Genomic DNA, 21,694 nt, shown 5'->3' on the forward strand with positions numbered 1-21,694 from the left:
GAATGAACCAAGCTCACGTTCCCCCTGTGAAAAAGGTGTCATTAGCTCTATCTTACAGACGGGGAAATGGACTCACACAAGTTACACAGTGAGCCAGCAGCAGAGCTGGGAGTGAAACCCAGGAATCCTGACTCTGAGTCATGTGTGCTGTGACCACTAGATCTTTCTCTCTCTCTAGCCTCGAACGTGAGGGGGAATAGGCTGAGGAATGACCACATGAGGGTTTGCAGAGCATGGTGGCTGATGTCTGTATGCACCAACAAAAATCTGTGACAACCCACAGCAGGATTGTGCATGCAGATGGTCATGTTCACAGGTGAGTATGGCATTCACCCAGCTGATCTGCCTGTAGAATTGTGTATGTCGGCTGTGTTTCACATGGAGCTCAGACTCTGTTCTCCTGAAAATTTGGCTCTGAATACCCATAATAGTCCCAAGGTTGGTGCGAGCTGGATGGGAGAAAGCCAAAGGGCTGGACAGAAAGCTTTCCTGGCACACAACTAACATAGGGGCCACCGAGGACCACGAGTAGACAACAGAGAAGTGACCCTCAAGTAGAGGGAATACCCAGAGGGAGTTGTTCTGCCTCGGGGGTCCTGTGGTTGAGCAGCTGTCCTGTGTGGTGGCCCAGCGCAGAAGTTGCTCGGACTGGCTTTCAGATGGTGCAGAGAGGCAGGCTGGCCCCAGCTCTTTGGAAGCGAGTCACGGACAGCATTGCAACTCTGCTGAACGTACAACTTCCCTTCCGGCCCCCGAGGCGTATGCGCCAGGGAGGGAGCTGGATACGCTGCTTAACAGGCTGTGAAAATGGGCCATAATACAAATTGTTTTCTTGATGGCTAAACGATTACTCACACAGAATTGGAAAATGAGTGCGGGGGCTAGAAATCATCGCAAATCGATTGACTATCGTCTCGGACACATGGACCGGTGAGCGGCGTTTGGAACACATTCTGGAGTTCTCCTCTTGCAACGCCAGGGGGAGAAAATAACCCATTGATTTGTGAGAGGGTGGAAGACTTCAGGCTTGGTAACTTCTCACCACCTTTTCCCTCTCGAAGGTCTGGAGGAAGTATTTCTAAGTAGTTAGAGAGGGAGAGAGAATGCTTGTCACCGTGCCAGGGAGCTGAGGTTTATTGCCGCAGTCTGCTTTGGAAGATAGGGACAAAGAGGGTCTGCTGCAGTGGGAGTGCTGCTGGATTGTAACTCTCTTAAGTTTTACTGAGCGAGGGGTAGCACGGAGCTTCAGGATGCAGGAGCAGTGACTCGGGGTAACAATAGAGAGCTTTCCCTCTGAGCTGGTCCAGCATGGCAAACCTTCAGGAAGCTCTGCCAGCTCCAGACCCTGGCCCGCCTGCCTGTGTGGGAGGGGGAGTAGCCGCCCCGTGACAGTCACTCTCTCTGTCCCTGAGCTTAGTGCACACAAGAAAGAAGGGGACTTGCTGTTCTCCCTTATTTCCCAGTGCAGGGGCACAGTGACGCTGACAAATGACCTTAAGCTGGGAGTGAGTCTCTCAAGCTAGGTAGGCAGACACATGCTAGGTCTGCGTAAGCTAGTGCACTAACAATAGCAGCGTAGATGTTGTGGCGTGGGCTAGCAACCTGCATGTGAGCCGGCCCGGCCTCCTGGGCTCTGAGCTTGGGTGGCCAGCCCAGGCTGCCATGTTCACACGGCTATTCTTAGTGCACTGCTCAAGCAGAGCTGGTGCGTGTCTGTCTGCCTGGGCTGAGATGCATGCACCCAGCTGCCGTGGAGACATACCCTAAGAGAGCAACAGAAAAGATGAAAAGAGACCAATTTCCAAGCCTGATGGGTTTCACAGATGTTTGTTTATTTCTGCAGGATGCGTTAACAGGTTTACAAATCACTGCCATATAAATATCAGAGACAAAGGATAATTGCTACAACAGCGAGCTTTTGTTTAGTGCAGTGGTTCTCAACCAGGGGTACGTGCACATTTGAGAGTACGCACAGGTCTTCCAGGGGGTACATCAACTCATCTCCAGCTTTGCCTGGTTTTACAACAGGCTACAGAAAAAGCACTAGCGAAGTCAGTACAAACTAAAATGTCACACAGACAATGACTTGTTTATACTGCTCTGTATACTATGCACTGAACTGTAAGTGCAATACTTATAGTCCAATTGATTTATTTTATGGTGATATGGTAACAGTGAGAAGTCAGCCATTTGTCAGTACGTGTGTGCTGGGACACTTCTTTGTATTTTTCTGTCAGATTTTGTAAGCAAGTAATTTTGAAGTGAGGTGAAACGCGGTGGGACGCAAGACAAACCAGACTCCTGAAAGGGGTACGGTCGTCTGGAAAGGTTGAGAGCCATTGGTTTAGTGGAACGCTCTTTGGTTATCTAGTCATCAGCTCTCTGTTTCAGAGAGATCACAGAGTATGCCTCTTGACAGATTGGATCGTCGGGATTGGCCAGCAGCATAACAAAGGCCAGAGGACTTCACCCACTCGTTCCTGCCTGCAGCCCAGGAACTAGTCCTGCATTGCTACAACTGCACCGTTTCTGCAGCTTAGTGAGATCAGTGTTTGTGATAGTTGGTGGTTCTTGTATTTATTGCCTGATCATTTTCTTATTTAATAATGTAAATTGCAGAGGGAAAAACAGCCACCTGCATGTGGCTTTTCCCCCTCACTGGTTGCAGCCGGCCTTAGCTTGTTCTGGAGCTGAATTTTACTGCTCCTTAGTCGCTAGTTAGCGAGGCTGCTTGATTTCTGTGTGTTGGGGGATCCTTAATGACTAACTGACCTGTGCTGAACAGTTGGCCGAGTCAGGCAGGCCCAGGAGCTCTTTAATGGCCAGTTGAAATAACAAATGTGCAATGGGAAGAAATAACCAAGTTTAAAAATATTGTTGATTGGTTTGTCTTGTGCAGGGACAGTCTCCCCGGGTGTACACCCCTCCAGCCCAATGCAGACCAACTTACTCATTTACTCCTGGGATATGGTCAAGGTAAAAATCATAGCGATACATATGGCCTCAGCTCAGCGCCTGGCTATTAAAAGCCCAATGTGCTTTGCACTGTTACTTTCCCTCTTGCATTGCTGTTGGCTTGAAGCGGGGGAAATCAATGAGATCCCTGTTGCTGGGCTTGAGACCCGCTTTCTCCTTCGGGATTCTTGACGCGACAGTGGCTAGGTGGCAGTCTCGGGCTTTCTGCAGCTGCCGTTTGTAAATGACCATGGAACATCCTTTTAACAAAACCCAGTCTAAATGCTGGGCTAACCTTGAGCTTGCGGGCAGCGCTTTTCCCAGCCTTTTCCAAAGCAAAAATCCAGGCCTTCCCCTTCCTGGGCTTTGGCTGTATTACCAAAGACATTAACAACATTATAAAGTTCAGCTCCAACCCTGTCTTAGCAGGTAGGAGAGCCTGATTGGTCCCCCCGCCCCCATACCTGCACAGATGCTTTTGTTCATCTAGGGCCAGATCTGAAGCTTTTATGTCAAGTGGCACATTAACCAGCAAGCAGCCCTATTAAACTCAACGGGACTCCGCCCGTAGTCAGGGCCAATGAGGGGGGGGAAGTGGTCTGGAAGGGGGCCCGGGGCCTGGCTTCGTCGGCCCTGTTTAGCCGGTCCGCCCCTGCTGGGGGGCCCAACATTTTTTTTTCACCAGGGCCCGAACCTGCTCTCGGCGGCCCTGCCTGTAGTATGTGGCAGAGTCTGACCCTGAACCGGTGCATGCGGCTGTGTGTAAATACCCAGTCCGCACACGCGGTTGTGGTAGTTGGACTCCAACTGCTCCTGCTGGCCAGGCTTTTAGGTTTTCAAAGCCAGCCCCACGATCCCTGCTTTTCAGACCCCTCCTGCTTTCTGACGTCCTGGTAACTAAAATGGGAGAAGATGAGCCGTCTTGTCCGTTTGTCTGTCCGTCTGCTCGCTGCCTCTGTAGCTGGCTCCCGAGATGATTGTCCCAAGGAATGATGGGCTGGAGGGGAGGGATGGCAAAGCATCTCCGAGAGATTTTGTATTTCTGGTAAACAAGTGGCATCCAGAAAGGGTCATTCTGTTTTTCTCGATGTGATGATTCCTCTTTGCACCTACTCTGTCCTGTCTGTCTCTCTATCAATCTGTCCTCCACCTGCGGCACGTAATTCATTCTAATGATACCCAGCAAAACTGGCATGTCAGCTTGAAGAGAGCCGGTTCAGAAGGGCAAAGGAGTTTGCATGGGAGGGAGGGAATCCTAGCGCCTCTCGGGATGGAGCTGTAGCTCGCTGCTGGGGATAAAGGAACTCAGCCTTCCGTAGCTTTGCACACATCTGGCTGTGGAGAACTCATCCTCGTCTAGACGTTAGCAGCTGCTTTCTATGGTGTGCTCCAAGGCTTGGGGCTGTGGCATCCGCAAAGAGGTCCAGCCACTCCGCGCTGCTCTCCTGAGCTCCCTCCCTCTCGCAGCATAAGTCCCACTGGGGCGGTTGCGTTGCGTCTCTCGGTGGGTTGACGCCCCTGCTCTCAGGGTGGTGATGGCTTGTGAAAAGGCTCCGTGTAATGCCAGCAGTAAAGTTCGCTGTCGCTCCCCCATGGGTTACCCAAGAGGTGATGCCATGAACAGGGGCCACCCATGTCCCACTCCACCTGGCCACACCACTGAAAGCCTCCTGGAGTTCTAACCACACAATGTTTATGCAGTTGGGCTTTGAGTGCGGTGGCCTCTGGTGCAGGGTTTCTATGAAGGCATAAGGCTGTTCTGTTGTGCTTTGCTGGCAAGCATCACACCAAGGGCAGGGTGCAAAGGGACTCTGAGAAGCCACAATTAAATGAGACTGCTTTGAGTGACAGGGAAAACATCCATTTAAGTACCAGCTTAGAACTTGCTCCTTTAAAGGCAACTGTCCGAAGCCAGTGAACCAATGCCTGTTTTCAAGCGTGCTTTGAGCACACGGGCCAAGATTTTCAAAAGTGATCTGGGCCCTAGATTCTAGGGTGCCTCTTTTTGGCTGCTCGACTTAAAACACCTGAAAGGGTCTTCCTTTTTCAGAGGGTGGGTGCTCAGCTCTTTCCGGATGTAAGGCTCCTGTAAGATGTATCAGGCGAGGCACCTAAAATCACTAGTCACGTGGGCGACTTGTGGGGAGGGACACAAAGGGGGCAACAGTCAAAGGGAGGCACGTGGCCTTACCACGTGACCCCCACGTGACTCCTCTCCACCCCACCCACAGCCCGGGGTCCCCCCGCTCTCCCCATCCCGTCCCTTCCCCATCCCACATTACCCGGGGCGGGTGTGTGTGTCTGTCCCGCTGCGCTGCACCGTGCCGGGCAGCATCCCCTCCAGGCAGCGGGAAGAGGAGAGGCTCCTGCCCCACCTCTTCCCTTCCGGCTCTGGGTCCGCCGTCTGCTGGCCCCTGGCCTCCCCCCGGTGTTTGGGGAGGGTCATGTGACCCATCAGGTCCCTCCCACCATCACCCTTGCCCGGCCATGTATTTGATTTTAATGTTGGCCCTCCCTGCTGGGCCGAGAGTCACACCCTGGTGTATACTAGTGGCAGAGACATGGCCTGTCACGCTGACGCCGTGCCCGGACGAAACTGGCTGGGCAAGTTCCTCTGGGCAAGCTGAACGGATGCACAACACTGGATGTGCAAATTCATGGAGTGTTTTAACAATCCGGAGTGTTGTACATGGCGAGTGTTATCTTGTCGGTGCCCCTTTAATTTAGCCAGACACTTGCCCTTCCCCGTTTTAAAGCAAGTGAGACGCTGGGGAGTGTTGAGCAGAGAAAAGGCATTTGTAGCTCAGCTCTCTCTGGAGTTCTCCGGCACAGTCCTCTGTTGCGTCCTGGGGCCGAGAGTGCGGCATCATTCCGGGCACGGTTGGGGCTGGGCAGGGAGCTGAGGGGGCGGAAGGCCCCACTGTCACCCCCTGCTGACTTGGATCTGTCCTCATCACTTTTCTAGCGGGGAGGGGGGAGCAGGGGCTGTGTACACCCCCCCTGAGGCAGCCAGGGGAGTCAGGGGACCATGGCCAGAGGGAAGGGTGTGCTATGCCTTGTAAAGGGCTTTAGCAAACAGCTCCCTCCTACTTCCACCTGCCCCCCGGCCCAAGGCAAGAGGGATTATGTCCAGCCACACTGCGATCCGGTGCGATTACAGCTCGTGTAGACGTGCCTGAGCTAGCTCTGCTGAAGTACTGGGGCAGTAGCCTGGATTTCAAACCCGCCCGGAACCCTGGGAGATGACTTGTGTGACCAGCCCGCGCTGCTACCAGGAGCCGCACCCCATGGTTGCACTACAGACACATCCCTAGAGGGCTGCCTGTGTGCATTATAGTCCCAGTTCCACCACAGGCAGCCTGGGCAATTTACTCCTGTGCCTCAACTTACCTCTATAAAATGGGGATCCTGATCCTTCCCCCTCCTCACCCACCTGTGTGCAGAGATTTGGGATCCTGTGCCCCTGCCCGGTGTGGTGATGGGAATTAGAGTTTAACTGGGAGGCTGAAAACAGTTGCAGGAAGCGTTACATGTATCACTCCTGTTCCCGGGCACCTCCGCAGCAGCTCTGTGGCAAAGGGCAAGGAGTCAGCGCCGCTGGGGGAGTGTTCCTTCACTCGGCTGATCTCTGGGTTAAATGTGGAAGAGATTAAATGACAGACGTAACACCGACCACTCGCACGCCCGAACCGAGATAAAAGTTCAAGGTTTGCATTCCGCTCTCGCTGTGTGCGGGTGCTCAGCAGGGGATGAGCGCTGAGTCCATCAAACCAATTGTCAAGCCACCTAATGAGCCTTAATGCACTCGGAGAGCCAGGCATCAACGCTCAAGGACTTGCATATATTAAGGGCTCCGTCCTGAGGTCCTCACTCAGGCAACCCCCGCACTGACATCGCTGGCCAAGTGGCCTGAGGATGCAGAACGACGCCTTACGTGGGTTAATGTTGCAGCTGGACGAGCAGGGAAAAGGCAGCAGGGTTTTCATATTCCCACCCCCTCAGCCTTTCTCGGGCCCTGGGGAGGCTGCTCAGAACCTTGCCTAGTTTTCTGTATTCCTCCCTCTTGTGACATTAAGCCCCCAAGGGCCCAATTTTTACATGCCCTTCTCAGTCGCACCTAGGAAACTTCCCAGGGCCCGCACCTGCATGTACAGACTGTCTTGGGGAGGCAAACGCAAGTGGACGTGAGCATTAGGGTGACCAGATAGCAAGCGTGAAAAATCGGGACAGGGGTTGGGAGGTAATAGGAGCCCATATTAAAAAAAAAGCCCCAAATATCGGGACTGACCCTATAAAATCGGGCACAGTATGAGCTTAGAGAGTCCATTGAGAATTTCGGCCTTTCCATGTGTTTACAAACTTGAGCTAAGATGCTGGATTTTAGGGGGGGAGGAATAGCCTGCTAAACCCAGGGTTGTGAGTTCAATCCTTGAGGGGGCCACCTAGGAATCTGGGGCAAAATCAGTACTTGGTCCTGCTAGTGAAGGCAGGGGGCTGGACTCAATGACCTTTCAATCCCTTCCAGTTCTAGGAGATTGATAGATCTCCTATTATTGTACTGGGCATAAAAGCCCATCTGCAGAGAGGGGCAACGCAAGGGAGCAAGGTCCAGCAGGCGTGGCCGTCTGTGGACAGAGGCTGTGGAGACGAGAACCACCAGTTCCCATGGACGTTACCTTCTCTCTCGGCCGGGTACTTCCCAGCACCGATGGCCCTGTTGCCACTTTCCCATTGGCGGCTGCTGCTGCTGGATTCTGCTGAGCTTTGGGGCGCCAGGTGGTGACCAGGCTAGTTTAGGTGTTTGCATTGCAGTAGATCCCGGGGCCCTGAGGTGCTAGGCACTGGACAACAGAGTTAGACAGTCCCTGCTCCAAAGAGCCTGCAGTCTGGACCATGCACAGGCAAACAGAGGGGAAGAGACTTGCCAAGGACAGTGACTGAGCTGGGACTGGAACCCAGCTCTCCTGACTCTTTCTCCGGGGCACAGTCCACCTGGGGTAACATTTTCACAAGTCCCATCGAAAGCCTTGGGGACTTGGATTCCTAAGTCACGTCCAACCCTTTGCACGTTACCCTAGCTCGGGATGTACAGGGACAGAGTCACAGCAGTGTCCCATCCCCCATTGGACAGCGTCGGGGCAGAGGAGGCTCACGGAGCAGGAGAGTTGCTCTAGCCGTTTCAGTTCCCCACTTGTTGCTTGGAAGCAGGTCTGCCTTTTGCCTGCTGCCTAATCACACTCCTGTTCCTTTCTCCCTCCCTTTTGCTTTGGATTTGTTCCTTTTTAGCAGATTGAAGACTTAATATATTCCCCCTCTCGGCCTGTTAGCCCTACGAAGAGAGGAAGAGAGAGAGAGACAGCTTTAGAGGAGCTTTCCTCAGTCCTCTCTCTGGTCCCATTTCTCAAGCGGTTTGCAGCCACCCTTCCCTGAGTCCATGCGACACCAGGAGACGGACGGATGATGTCAGTCAGCTGTCATCATTCATCCTTTTTAAATTTCAATTTTTTTTTCAGAGCGAGAGGGGGGAATCTCTGTCCAAAATCACTCATCCTTCCTAATAATGAGAGCTGTCACCAGCCTGGCTTGGCTAGGAAATGATCCTCTCTGTAAATATTTGGTCTGTAACTGATTTATGGGTGGAAAAAAAATAAGATTAGTAGTTAATCACCAGCTGCAGGAAGCTCTCTTGGGCTGGATGCCTGCGAAGAGCACGTTGAGGAGACAATGCCGGGGGCTCTGTCTGGGATGAGCTCAGAGCCGGGCGGGAGCTCAGCTTTGTCGCAAGTGGAGTGCACTCCATGGTGTCTCGTTAGGCCGCGTGTTTCCAAAAAGGCTGCTTACAATGACCCTTGGCGTGGTCCATCAGCAGGGTTTGAACCTAAGAGTTTCAGGTCTGTAGTAAAGATCTCCGCTACTTGAGCTGCAGGAGTAACTCCATTAGCTAGTAGCAGCAGTAGGCTGGTATCTTCCATGGGGACCAGTCACTACTGGGTGTGTGACACACTCTCTGTAAATGTGGGTGGCATTTAAATGGTACCACGGGAGCAGCTTGTTTGTGTAAATCTTTCTGAAGCTGCTCTGGAGTGTGTCTACGGAAAGTGCTATGACGGCGGGATACTGGGGGATCCAGGTGGGAAAGGAAAATGTGGGGATGAGAAATGGAAACAAGGGACTCTCAGGGGGACTGGTTCAGGCCATGCTGCCAACCTGCAGCTGCTGGACTCCCCGTGGGCACATGGGCTCCACCCCAAGGCTGGAACGTTGGTGTGAACTTTCCTGAGGCGCTTGAGCGTGCTGTGGTACCCGGGGACTGCCCTGGGCTGACTGGCAGTTCTCTGTTGCGACAGTAACTTGACCCTCCTCTCAGAAATTGGGAAACATCCCCTCTTACGCTCTTCTCCTGCTCTAACCATTTGCTACCCTTCCTCCTGGCAGTGAAATCCCCTGCAGGATTGATTGTCCTGCTGAAAAGGGGATTGTCCTCGCCGTATCCCTTCCTGCCACTGCTAATGGGTTCTCCAGTGACAGGGGTCCTAGGATCTCAGGAGTTCTGGGACCACAAAGGGGTTCAGAGTCTCAGCTGCCCCTTGTCTCCAGGCTTGCCTTGAAACTGCAGCTGGTTTCAGAGTCAGCTGTATTGACCGGATGATAATTGGGGATATTTTTAAAGGTCCCACTAACTGTTGCAAAATTTAGCTCATCCCAGGGTTTTCTGTTGGTCTCTGTAGAGGATAAATCTGTTGCTAGGGGCTGCAGAGACCTGGACTTGTCACCATGGAGACAGCAGCAGAGGGTACCCTGGAAGCATGGAAGGCTTGGAAACCTGGGGACAGCTGTCTGGGGTTGGGTTGGCTCTTAGCAGGTGAAGACACATGATTACAGGCAGGTGTATTAGAGTGTCCAACGCAGTGGGAGCCCCGTTGAAGGCGTCCTGGGGCCATTACCCTCAAGTGTCCCAGCCCTTTGCTCCAGCCTGCTTCAGAGACAGGAGGCTACATTGCCGAACCTCGTCTGATTCAATTGTCTGTTCGGCTAACGAGCCCACACGCCGCGCAAAACAAGCCCCTTGATGGCGAGTTGTTTGCACAGAGACATTGAAACGAGCAGCAGCTTTTCCTGTGCAAGGAAACAATTAGTGCATTAGAGTTGGGTTTAATTGTCACATGCTATGGAGGACTGTAAAACGTTCGGGGTGCCGCAAGGCAGTCATTTCCTAGCAGTTGGCGTCTCCAGATGCCCGTGGCGTTGTCATGGATTTGGGGTTATCGGAGATGTGCTGTGGTTGAGAGGAAGGGGAGGATGCTGTTGTGGAGACGGCCCAGGGCAGCGAGCCAGAGTGGTCTGGTTTTGGTTCTGACACTGCCTTCATGTGTGACTTTTGGGAAGCCACTTCACCTCTCCAGGCCTCAGTCTCCCTCTGTGTGCAGTGAGGGTGATAATGCTGTGACCCCCCGGCAGGTTGCGGGTGGGGGGACATTGCTGTATTATTAATGGAGAAGGGCTCACGTTACAAAGTCCAGATAGACATTATGTCTTGAATTGTTATGAAGAGGGACAATCTGCGATCTGGATTTCAAACTGCTGCATGTTCTTGTATGCATTTAGACCTGACCCATAGGCTCACCTCTACTGAATGAGACACTTGCATATCTAGTTAGTTGAGCAGTCATGTCACCAGAGGGTCTGCGCACCTGCTGGGAAGTGGCTGGGACATGAGGGGACATAACTCAGAAGTTAAGGAAACTAGGAGTAAAGAGAGGCTTTGGATAGAGCAGTTTCACGCCAGTCTGATTAACGGATGGAGTTAGCTATCTAGGAAGGCGATGAAGCATGAGACTAAGCTCAAGACACTCTGATTTTTTTCTGGTAAAACCAGGGGAATGTGCAAGAGGAGGAATGTGTGCTATAAATCATCCTCTTGATGGCCAGACGCCATGGAGGTGGGCAGGGTAGGAATACTTAGAGACTGCTTGGTGTCAAAGGGCTCATGGTGCAAAGAAGGTGCCACCTCCCTATTTCTTTATCAGCTCTAGTTGTTGCTGTATTGATGCAAGCTGCCTTTGGGATTCTCGCGGAAGGTGCATGTCCCAGTGTTTGAAACAGGAAGATGAGGGAGGTCTGTATGGTGCGGAGTTGGATCTAGTTACAGCTGTCAGAGACCTACTGCTGTGTCTTTCCACCAAGCGATGTCATCTCAGCACCGGATAGATGCTTACTTCATGCCAGGGCATGGCTGGAGCTGCCGGCCCTATCTGCAGCTGGCCTCCTAGTAATGCCCCACTTCAGCAAAACGTTTAAGCACGTACCAAAATCCACGTCTGTTCAACCGAGCACTCAAGCACACGCAGAGAGTGGGACTTAAAAACATGGGCCTAAAGTTAAGCACACGCTTTGGTGCTTTGCTGAATAGGGGTGTCAGCAAGGAGCGCTAAACAAGGAAGGGAGTCACTCAGGGATGGGGGTGGAGTGAGTTAGCTAATCCATTCCTAGTGTCCTGTCACCCTGGTATCTGGGCACCATTCTGTGTTCACACCTCCAGGAAGCTAGCTTCTTCCAGTCCAATCCCTGCCTAAAGCAAGAATTGCTGCCAAGAGCAAATGCTCTGGCGTTTGTGGGAAAACATCCACTGAATGCAGGGAGGAGAGTTTTCAAATGAACTCTCACCAGGCTGCCGGGACAGTGCCAGGGCACACACAGGCTTGTGCCTCACCACAAGAGGGCTCACTGAGCTACGTTAAGAGCAGAACATGCCAAAGGTGCTATGCCCCTGTACGTTCTGAGTGCAGCCCAGGGCTGCTGGCATTGGAGACGGGGTGGCCAAGGAGGGGGAGGCCTGGCCGGAGCTGGTGGCACTGTCTGTGGTTGAGGGAGCCCATCGGGTTGGTGGAGATGGTGGGCATGGCAACTCCCTGAGAACACTGAGCAAATACAGCCAGGGTCCTTCCTCGAGATGTCTGAAGCCAAACCAGGTGGGAAGGGGAGGGCACTCAGTAGCACCCACAAAGCTGTCTGGGCTTTGGGGTGAGCTGAGCTGTTCTCTGGGGCTGGAATGGTCAGAGGGACCAAAGGGAATTAGGTCCCGGAATCCCACTGAAATGCTTTGGGATTTGGTGCCTGACTCACTTAGGCTATCCCAGCACCTAAACCCCGTTAGGCTATCCCAGCCTGAATGCTTTGCAAGGATTGTGTGGGGCTTCACCTTGCTTAGCCCCCCAGCCCTTTCTTCTGCTTCAGTAAAACTCCTCTGTGCCAGGGAGGACAGTGCTAGGGGTGGTACAGAACAGAACTGGGCACCCAGCCCTGGGGTCCTTGGTAAGATTGCGTGCTTTTTTGGGTTCTTCAGCCAAATTCCCAGGGATAGGTCGGGTGAGGAGACCCTCTCTGCAATAGATTTCTGGAGACAAGAGCATCTCCCCCTGGGGGAGGGGTGCTGTAATTCCCCATAGGAGACATCTCCTGCTGTGGGGGGACTTATCCTATGAGATGCTGAGTTGGGGAGGATGGGGGAAATCCCATGCATTAGAGTCTCTTGGGGGAGAGTCCTGTCTCTCTCAGGCATCTCCTGTATCCAGTTTTCAGGGGTCAGTGGACCCTGCTGTGAAGTGTGTGAGAAGTTAGCCTGTCTCGCTTTGGCTTCCCTCAGGAGCTGGCAAGTTGGGTCTGTGGGGGAGGGATGGGGCACCTCACATGCTGGACTTGAAGGGGGCTGGGTGGATCCCTCAGCCATGGGGGAGGCCACTCGTTGGAGGTCTGCTCAGGTGCAGGAGACTCTGATACCATGGCGCGTGGTGGGGCTGGGCTGGCTGGAATCTCTCTTGTGAGCCGCTGGACGAGGGGATGGGTTTAGTGGCTTTAGAAACAAGGAAGGAAATGCTGCTGATGGGCAGAAGAGCTGTGCCAAAGCTGCCGGCCCATAATGCAAATGTGCACCACAGGAGCTGTCTCTGCCTGCCCCAAGCGCTAGAGACGACCTCTCGTGGTCGCTGGGCCAGTGGCAGCAAACGTGACGCAGAACCTCGGAGTGATGCGGTCCCCGGTGCTAAAGTCCGTCAGGAGACAGACTTGGCTGCCAGTCTCACGCCTTCTCCAGCCGTCACTGACCAAGCATGGTGAGGTGCTGGCCCGACCCATCAGCAGGAGCGAGGCTGGGGAGGCCTCTGCATCTTTCCCTGGAGCTGTAGAGGGCTGATCCAGCTGGATCCACCCTCCGTCATCGGAGGGTTAATAAGATTCATTCTCTTCCCTCGCCACCCCTGCATTGTTGTTAACTAATTAGTTACAACAGTATAACCAGAAATCAAATGCACCTGATTGAATAAAAGGCTGTAATTCAAGCCGGAGTCGATGCTAACCTCATAAATCGTGAGAAAATATCGCCAGCGGTTTCTGAGTGTCAGAGCCCGGGCGGCTGAGTGATGGCCCTGGGAGCCCCTCCAGGCCCTGGAATTGTTTATTGATAACATCAAGGGCTATTGCGCTGCCTCCTTGCTGCCAGAGGACAGAAAAAAACGCCAGCAACCACCCAAAAAAACCTCTCCAGGATTAATGAAAGGGACCTGGGCTTCCTTAATGGATGCTGCGGCCTCAATGGGAACATTGTGTCCGTGAGAAGAGCAGAAAGTGCTGTAACCGGAGATCCCAGGGACTGGGGCAGTGAGCGAGGCTGGGAAGTGCTACAGCAGAACGAGCTCTCTCTAGCAGCTCCTCAGGGGACAGGCTGGCTGCCAGTGAGGCACCTTCCTTCTCCCCACCCACATGTTAATATCCAGGCCAAATCCTGAGAGGGGCTGAGCACCGCAATCCCGGGGACTTCAGCAGGTGGCGGGAGTGTTTCACCCCTGTGCAGAGGCCCCACCTGAAGCCTGCGTGCCAGTCGAGTCCCACGCTAGCCCTGTTTTGAGAGCTGAAGTCATGTCACGTCCCTGGGCTGAGTCCCTGCACAGGGTGAATTTCACCCAAGGTGCTCACACCCTTTATACCCCCCTTTGCCCTCCGCCAGTGCACACTGACTCCCTATCAGTCCTGGTTAGACGGTGCCAGGCAGGATCTAATTCAATCAGACGAGCTAGCAGAGTGGAGAGAAAAATCTGCGTCTTCCCTCCGCCTCCAAGAACAGCTGATTGTGACTGGGGAGCCCCGAAACTTTGCCCAGCGCATGGCTGGCTAAACTGCCCACTTGGCCAGCTTGTGCCCTGCGTCAGATCAGTGTGTGTGTGTGGGGGGCGTGCTTTTTGGGGCCCCCACATAAATGGGTTTATGGACTGGTCCCTTGCTTTGAAAGTTGGCCCTTAATCTAGAGGCCCAGTGGAAAGTTGCATGGATTTTTTCATAGTCCAACTGCTAGCCTGGGACTCAGGAAATGTGGCTTTACCAGACGTCTCATGTGACTTTGGGCAAGTCACTTTAGCCTCCCTGTGCCTCAGTTTCCCTGTTGTACAATGGAGACAAGAGCACTGGCCTGCATCCCCGGGCCGTGGTGAGGAAAGCCAAATTAGAGTGTGAGGCACTCAGACACGACACCAGTGGGGGCCATCACTGCAGGTGTATTAATTTAGATGGCATAAAAGAACCAAATGTGTTAAAGTAACCCAAGCACTGTCCAGCATTAACCAGTGTTAACTAAGGCCTGAGCTTTGGTAGACAGAGCTCTCAGCCTGCTGAGCGCCATGGCAAACACACAACTGAAATTCCTTTTAACCTTTTAGTGAAGACCAAGACAACAAGGAAAACCAGTTCCATCATTTGAAATGTAAAGTATTAAAAAAGACTTTAATTGCATCGATATCCCTTGTTCCCTTTCCCTTTAGATGGAGAGAGTTTTGGAAGGAAAAACCCCTTGTCCGACCATCTCTTCGATGGCATCAAAGATGGGACTAACTGTCCTTTAGGGGAAAAGAGAAAGAAGTTAGATGAGATGAGCTGGAGATGTTGCTGCTGTTGAAGTCTGATCCCATTTCATCCCAGCTGGTGGTTGGGATTTAGCTGGAGCTGAGAGGGGTGGAAGGTATCATCTGGCCTGGTTTGGTCAGGGCATCCCTCAGGATTAGGACGAATAAGGTCCAAGATCCCAGGAGATGGCGGGGGTAGCCATGATGGTGAAACTCACTCCAGTAGCCTCTGTCTTCCTCTTCCACCATTTCCCTGCCAGAGTCTCTTTCTTTAAGGACCCCAAAATGGAGTGATGGGTGGAACAGCCCATCCCCTTAGGCCTATGTTGATTTCATTCATTGGTTTCTGGTTCTACATCTTCTGTTTTTATCAAGCATGATTTCAACACAGTCCATGGATTATAGCAATAGCCTTTTGGTTTAGACAAATCCATTCTGTCTCCCGTTTGTGCCTTTTCCCATCAACATTTATTGGAGGTTATTGTGACACTTTATGAACTTTCACACACTTTTTACAGTTGCGCTCACAATTCGAGTAAATGTGTAGGCCCCGCCCAATTACCACAACAGAACCTCTGTTGTAGCACGGGGCCAGATCCTCAGCTGGTCTAAATTGGCATAATTCTACTGAAGTCCATGGAGCTGCACTGATTAGCACCAGCTGAGAATCTGGCCCTGGAATCATCATCTCATTCATCGACTTGCCAAATTGGGCAATACATTTTAAATTAACTGGAATGTAAAGATGTTAAAAAACTGCAAAGAAATTCCAGTTGAACACCCATAGGTGCAGTAGAGCTCTCGTCTCTCGACTTGTCCGTAAAACAGTCGGCCTACTGTTGGCATTATATTAATGATAAATGGTGCCTGTTGTCCGTGTGGCCAAAGAATCCAGCAGGAGATTTTGAAAGATACCTAAGGGATTTGAGTTCCCAGTAACCTAAAGGAACGGCAATTGGGTGTCTAAACCCCCTAGGTAACTTTGAAAATCTCAGCTCTAAGGTTTACTGGCTCCAACAACATTTGTATATCTGTCTGTCTTAAGGTTTTATACTACTGCCCATCACCATGGTATCTGGACTCCTTCCATGTTAAATCAATAGCATTATCAAAGTCCCTAGTGCACGTCATGGTGTCTCTGGCTTCTCTCCTGCATTGGGATATACATTTTGTTTGGGATAGGGTGGTTTTTTAAATTCATTTTGTGGATTTGTGAGGCCGTTTTCAGGGTTTTTGGTGGGAGAGGGTTTGGGTTGGTGTCGGTGTGTCATTTTTGTGATGGTAGATAGACCTTACCAAACAGGGAAGTTTGGTACCCAGATTTGTGCACATAAAGACGCATTTGCATGGAGAGTGCAGCTTGGACGGGCATAGTGGATGTGTTTTAAAAACAAACCTTTTGTAGGAACAGCTTAAGCACCGAGTTTTGAAAACATAGCGCTGGAGGAATAAGCTGGTAAGAGAAGATATTTCCAAAATGCTCACTGGTCAGTGCAGACTCCTGATTGATTTGTTCCTTTCCAAGTCTTGACTGAAAGCGGGTTTGAAGAATGAATTATGGTGAGGCTCCAGTACCCCAGCATGGCATCACATTTGTCTGTCACAGGCACTAAAGATTTTTCAGGTAGCAGTTGAGTGTAATTTCTGTAGGATGCTAAAGATTGATGGTGTCATGTAGCGTTAACATGCCGTAGTTTCAGAACTGTGAAATGCAATACGGACTTAGCAAGGCTGGTGTGTGAAGAAATGATGTGATTTTTATTAGCTTGTGTTACCATGTGGGTAATAATAGTTTGCATTCACACAGCACCTGCCATCCAAGGATCTCAAAGCACTTGAGAAACACCTCCACGACTGTAACGTGGCTTGGAGGTAAGCCTCGGAACTGAATCTGACTTTGGAAATGGGCTCATTATTAAGATAAGGGGCCACATGCAAATATGGATCTGAGCCCAGGTTTGGATTTCACATGAGGACATGGGTTCGGGCCCATGTCTTCCGGTGCTTGTGTTTTAGTCAGACACATACTAGTGTTTCCCTGCCTGGCTTGCTGGCACTTCTTCCCTCTCCCCTGTTTACCATGAGAAAACGTATCCTGTTTCCTTTGCTGCTTTTCTTCATTTTTTCTCCTTCTCTTTCCCTTAGAACCAAGAAAAAGAACAAGCCCCTGAATTTAAAGATTCACAACAGTGTGGGAAGCTGTGAGAACATCCCCTCCCAGCGCTCTCCCCTCCTGTCCGAGCGCTCCCTGCGTTCCTTCTTTGTGGGACACCCGCCTTGCATTCCTTCCACTCCTCCTGTCCACATGGAAGCCACCTTCTCAGCAAGTAAGTCAGACCAGTTCAGAGGGAGCCTCTGCTTGGGATCACGTGTCTCTTTCCTTGATGGCTCTCGGAGTTAGGCACCTGTCGCGCTCCACTGCTGCTCAGGTTGGCATGGAAGAGGAGTCTGGAGGCTGCAGGATTCTGTTCTGTTGCCAGTTGTAGATAAATGGCTTAGAAAGCGTTGGGTACATTTCGCTGGCCTGTGCATTTCTCTCACTGGTTTGGCAGAGGGAAATTTGTTGCTCTAAATCAGGGGTAGGCAACTTATGGCACATGAGCCGAAGGCGGCAAGCGAGCCGATTTTCAGTGGCACTCACACTGCCCGCTGTGATGGGGCAAGGCCAGATGGCTACAGTAAAGTACTGAGGAACAGGTATGTTAGCCCCAGGCTAACCAAATACCTAGTACCATGGTAACCAAATGGCAGTTGCTCCAGGTTAATCAAGACACCTGGGGCCAATTAAGATCTTGCTAGAAGGCCGAGGAGATAGCTACACTGATTGGGCCACCTGAAGCCAATCAAGGGCAGGCTGGAATTAGTTAAAAGCCTCCCAGTTAGTCAGTGAGATTCGCATATGAGGAGCTGGGAGCAAGAGGCGCAAGGAGCTGAGAGTGAGAGGGTGAGCTGCTGGAGGACTGAGGAGTACAAGCGTTATCAGACACCAGGAGGAAGGTCCTGTGGTGAGGATAAAGAAGGTGTTTGGAGGAGGCCATGGGGAAGTAGCCCAGGGAGGTGTAGCTGTCATGCAGCTGTTACAGGAGGCACTATAGACAGCTGCGATCCACAGGGCCCTGGGCTGGAACCCGGAATAGAGGGCGGGCCCGGGTTCCCCCCAAACCTCCCAACTCCTGATCAGACACAGGAGGAGTTGACCCAGACTGTGGGTTCCACCAGAGGGGAAGATCACTGAGGTGAGCAAATCCGCCAATAAGCACAGGAACCCAACAAGGTAGAAGAGGAACTTTGTCACACCGCATCCTGGCCACCAGTGTGGGGGGTTCTGCATTTTAATTTAATTTTAAATGAAGCTTCTTAAACATTTTAAAAACCTTATTTACTTTACATACAACAATAGTTTAGTTATATATTATAGACTTATAGAAAGAGACCTTCTAAAAAGGTTAAAATGTATGACTGGCACACAAAACCTTAAATCAGAGTGAATAAATGAAGACTCGGCACAGCACTTCAGAAAGGTTGCCGACCCCTGCTCTAAATATTGACGGTGATCTGTGAGTAGTTAGAATGAAGTCTGGTGCATGTGTGTCACTATAGATATGTATACATGTGTATAAATATTGAGGGATTATATATGTGTGTGTGTGTATATAAAATATGAAGACAGACACAAATCGAGCCCTCACTATAGCCCCAGCCATAGGTATGCATTTCAGTGCAGGTGTTGGAGAGCGGTTACTCTATTCCCTGATTCAGGAAAACACTTCGGCACTTTGCAGTGGTTTTCAACCAGGGGTACACAAGGTCTTCCAGGGGGCACATCAACTCATCTAGATAGTTTTACAGCGGGCTACGGAAAAAGCACTAGCGAAGTCAGTACAAACTAAAATTTCCTACAGACCATGCCTTGTTTATACTGCTCTCTATACTATACACTGAAATGTAAGTACAATATTTCTATTCCAATTGATTTATTTGATAATTATATGGTAAAATGAAAACGGAAGCACTTTTTCAGTAACACTGTGCTGTGACACTTTTGTATTTTTATGTCTGATTTTATGAGCAAGTGATGTGAAACTTGGGGGTGTGCAAGACAAATCAGGAGTCTGGAAAGGCCGAGAGCCCAAAGGCATTGAAGGATTAAAGAAACCTGTTTCATTTTGGATATGCAGGTCTCCCATGGGATTGCTGCCAATTCTGGCTCTCAGCTTTGAACATAGAGGGACAGTTTTTCCAATGGGTCTCCTTTACTGCACCATAAACCTTGTCAGCAAAGACTGGCTCTGTGTCTGTGACTTGCTTTGCATACAGATTTTTTCAGACCCTGTCGAGGAAGCCCGCAGCAAAGTTGGCCCCTGAGGTAAAAGTTTTGGAACAAACTGTATTGGGTCAGTGTCTTTTTCAAATTTCTTTATACACGGGCTGTTTTCTGCTCCCATTGATGCCAGTGGCAAAAAACCTCCATTGACTTCAGTGGGAGGAGTGGGCCCTGTTTGCAATGCCCATAACTAGATGCTATCAAAGCAGGATGTACTGTGTTCCACGCTGCTGGGCGGCTTGTGTAAATTCTGCTGGTGTTCAGATGGCAAGGTGGGGGGTGAGTGGGTCGCAGGTGGATGGTTAGGCCTGGATCCAAGGGGAGGGGAAAACACTTTTAGATCCTGACCCTTATTTCCCAGCCCCAAGCCAGAGTTCTGGTTAATTTTGGAGCTTCTGAAGCTTTTACAGCACAGCTGTGAATATAAAGGTAAACAGAACCCCCCTAAAAAATGCAGGGAAAGTCACCGGAGAAGCAGAAATCCTACATATGCCAAGTGCAATGGATGTGTAAATATGGCTCTGGGCCTGACACTTACTGACTCTTTCTAGTTACTAATGTTCAGCTAAACCACCTTTCTCTAGTTCTTTGCACTCGCCTTCTACTAGCTCATCGCTATCTCCCCTCTCTCGCTCTCTGTCCTTTTCTTTTTCTCCCTTTACCTGTTCTTTTTACTTTGCGTTCATTTCTCCTTTTGTCCTCCTCTCCAGAGGCTTTCTCATTCCTCCTCTTTGCTTCCTGTTTTCTTCCTACTCTTCATATTTCAATCGTCTTATTTTGCCTTTCTCTGCTCTCCCTTCTCACTCAGTTTCTCAGGGCACTGGGCAGCGCTGTGAAATGTTGCTTGAAGAAGCTGTGGCATCTTCCACGGCATTGCACATCCTTACAGAGACACCCCCCACCCGGTCCCAATCCTCCTCTGACAATCCTCCTCTGCCAGGGAGCACATGCCAAGGTGGGAAGGTGCCAAGAAACTGGCACCTAGATACTGTGGTATTTGGCGCCCTATAAATATCTAAGATAGAAGAAATGTGATCTGGAGCAGCTGGCCCCGTGGTCTGTGCACATAAGCCTGTTGTCCTTGAGGCATGTTGTGGTCGGGGGTGGATGGTACTGCTGTTGGGTAGAGGGGCAGATCCGCAAAGAACTAGGCCGTGGGTCAATGGAAAGTATCCCTCAGCTAAAAGGCAAGCTGGTTCGGTAAGTCAGCTGTAGCCATACTTTTCTCCAGAGAAAGGACACTCCCCCCTCCCCATAGGAAGCAATGCAATCATCTGTCTCCATAAAAAGCTGCTTCTAGCCACGCAGCCAAAAATAAATGGATGAAGGGGGAGCGTATGCATGTGTGTGCTCTCTCCTTGCCCCGTTGGTATGAGGCCTCTGTGGTTGAGAGGCTGATGGAGCAACATGGCAATCAGGAGGGACAGAATTCAGCATGCAGGGGGTTAAATCTTCAGTGCTGCACCTGGCAGATGACACACAGTGTCTCCTGCTGCTTTTAATCAGAGCCGCAGCCTATCCTCCAGGCAGGGCACTGAGAATTTACCAGGCGTTTTCCTGGCCCGGATAGATCCAGCAGATATCTGGGTACTGCAGTCCCTTGGGTGCTGGGAGTGCAGGGACCTCGTGTCCCGAAGTCACAAGGCAGCGCTGCTGCAGGCATGGCTCGCCGTGGGAGAAAGCGCAGGATTGTCAGTTTATTTCAGACACACAACCTCGGTTTTCCCCCCAGTTACAGAGAGAGCATCTTACCAGTTATTTAGCAGCCGGGGCTTCCGCTCCATGTAAAAGGGGCGGGTGCCAGGAGTTCCGTTTCACTCCTCATGAAGGGAAGGGAAAGTCACCATTTGGACCCCCTTGGGAGGCAGGGGGGGATCTGTCGGCTTCAGATTCCATAGGCAGCTGCAGGAGAAGAGGCCTTGGGAGCCTGAAGCCACCGCTCTAAGTGAAAAGCATGTGATTTCCAAATGGACTCCCAGACTCTCTGCGCTCCAGGACAGAGAAGGCAACAGGTTCTGAGTATGGGGGTGTTACTTGAAGCCAAGGTGGATTAATTTAAATCAAGGCAATTTAAAGTGGTGATTTAAATCACCAAGTGGAAAGACTCGATGTAAATCATTGATTTTAATCAACTTTTCCATTTGTACTTCACTTGTCTAGAGAAAGGGTTCATTCTCTTTGGTTGATAAAACCACTGAACCATGGTGATGCACAACTTAGTAGAGCCTCACACTAGATTTGGTACATGAGTTTGCTACCTAGGAGGGTTCGCCATAACTGTATGCACTTATTTAAGCAATTACATAGCTTAGTATTTTCCCATTTTGATTGATTGTACATTTTGTGTGTGTTCGAAAATGGTGAATGATGTATTGCTTATTTACTAGATAATTAACTTTTTGCTCAGGATTTGTGTCAAGCTGCATTAGGACGGTAACTGGAATTTAATTAAACTCACAAAACCAGCATACTTATTTTTTATTTAAATGTTTTACGAGATTGTAGTAAGTTTAGGCCTTAACATATT

The 21,694-nt window shown here is 50.9% G+C and overlaps 1 protein-coding gene across 2 annotated transcripts in view; it reads left to right on the forward strand.

The window, feature by feature from the left end:
- Positions 1-21,694, forward strand: part of KSR2 (kinase suppressor of ras 2) — a 265,078-nt gene that overhangs the window by 95,596 nt on the left and 147,788 nt on the right. For both annotated transcript variants that reach the window (XM_039505836.1, XM_039505837.1), the window contains exon 5: positions 16,989-17,170. In XM_039505836.1, coding sequence (XP_039361770.1) covers positions 16,989-17,170 — 182 coding nt within the window. The remainder of the gene's footprint in view (positions 1-16,988; positions 17,171-21,694) is intronic.

This window comes from Mauremys reevesii, linkage group 18 (genome assembly GCF_016161935.1).
Source record: "Mauremys reevesii isolate NIE-2019 linkage group 18, ASM1616193v1, whole genome shotgun sequence".
Lineage (NCBI taxonomy): Eukaryota > Metazoa > Chordata > Testudines > Geoemydidae > Mauremys > Mauremys reevesii.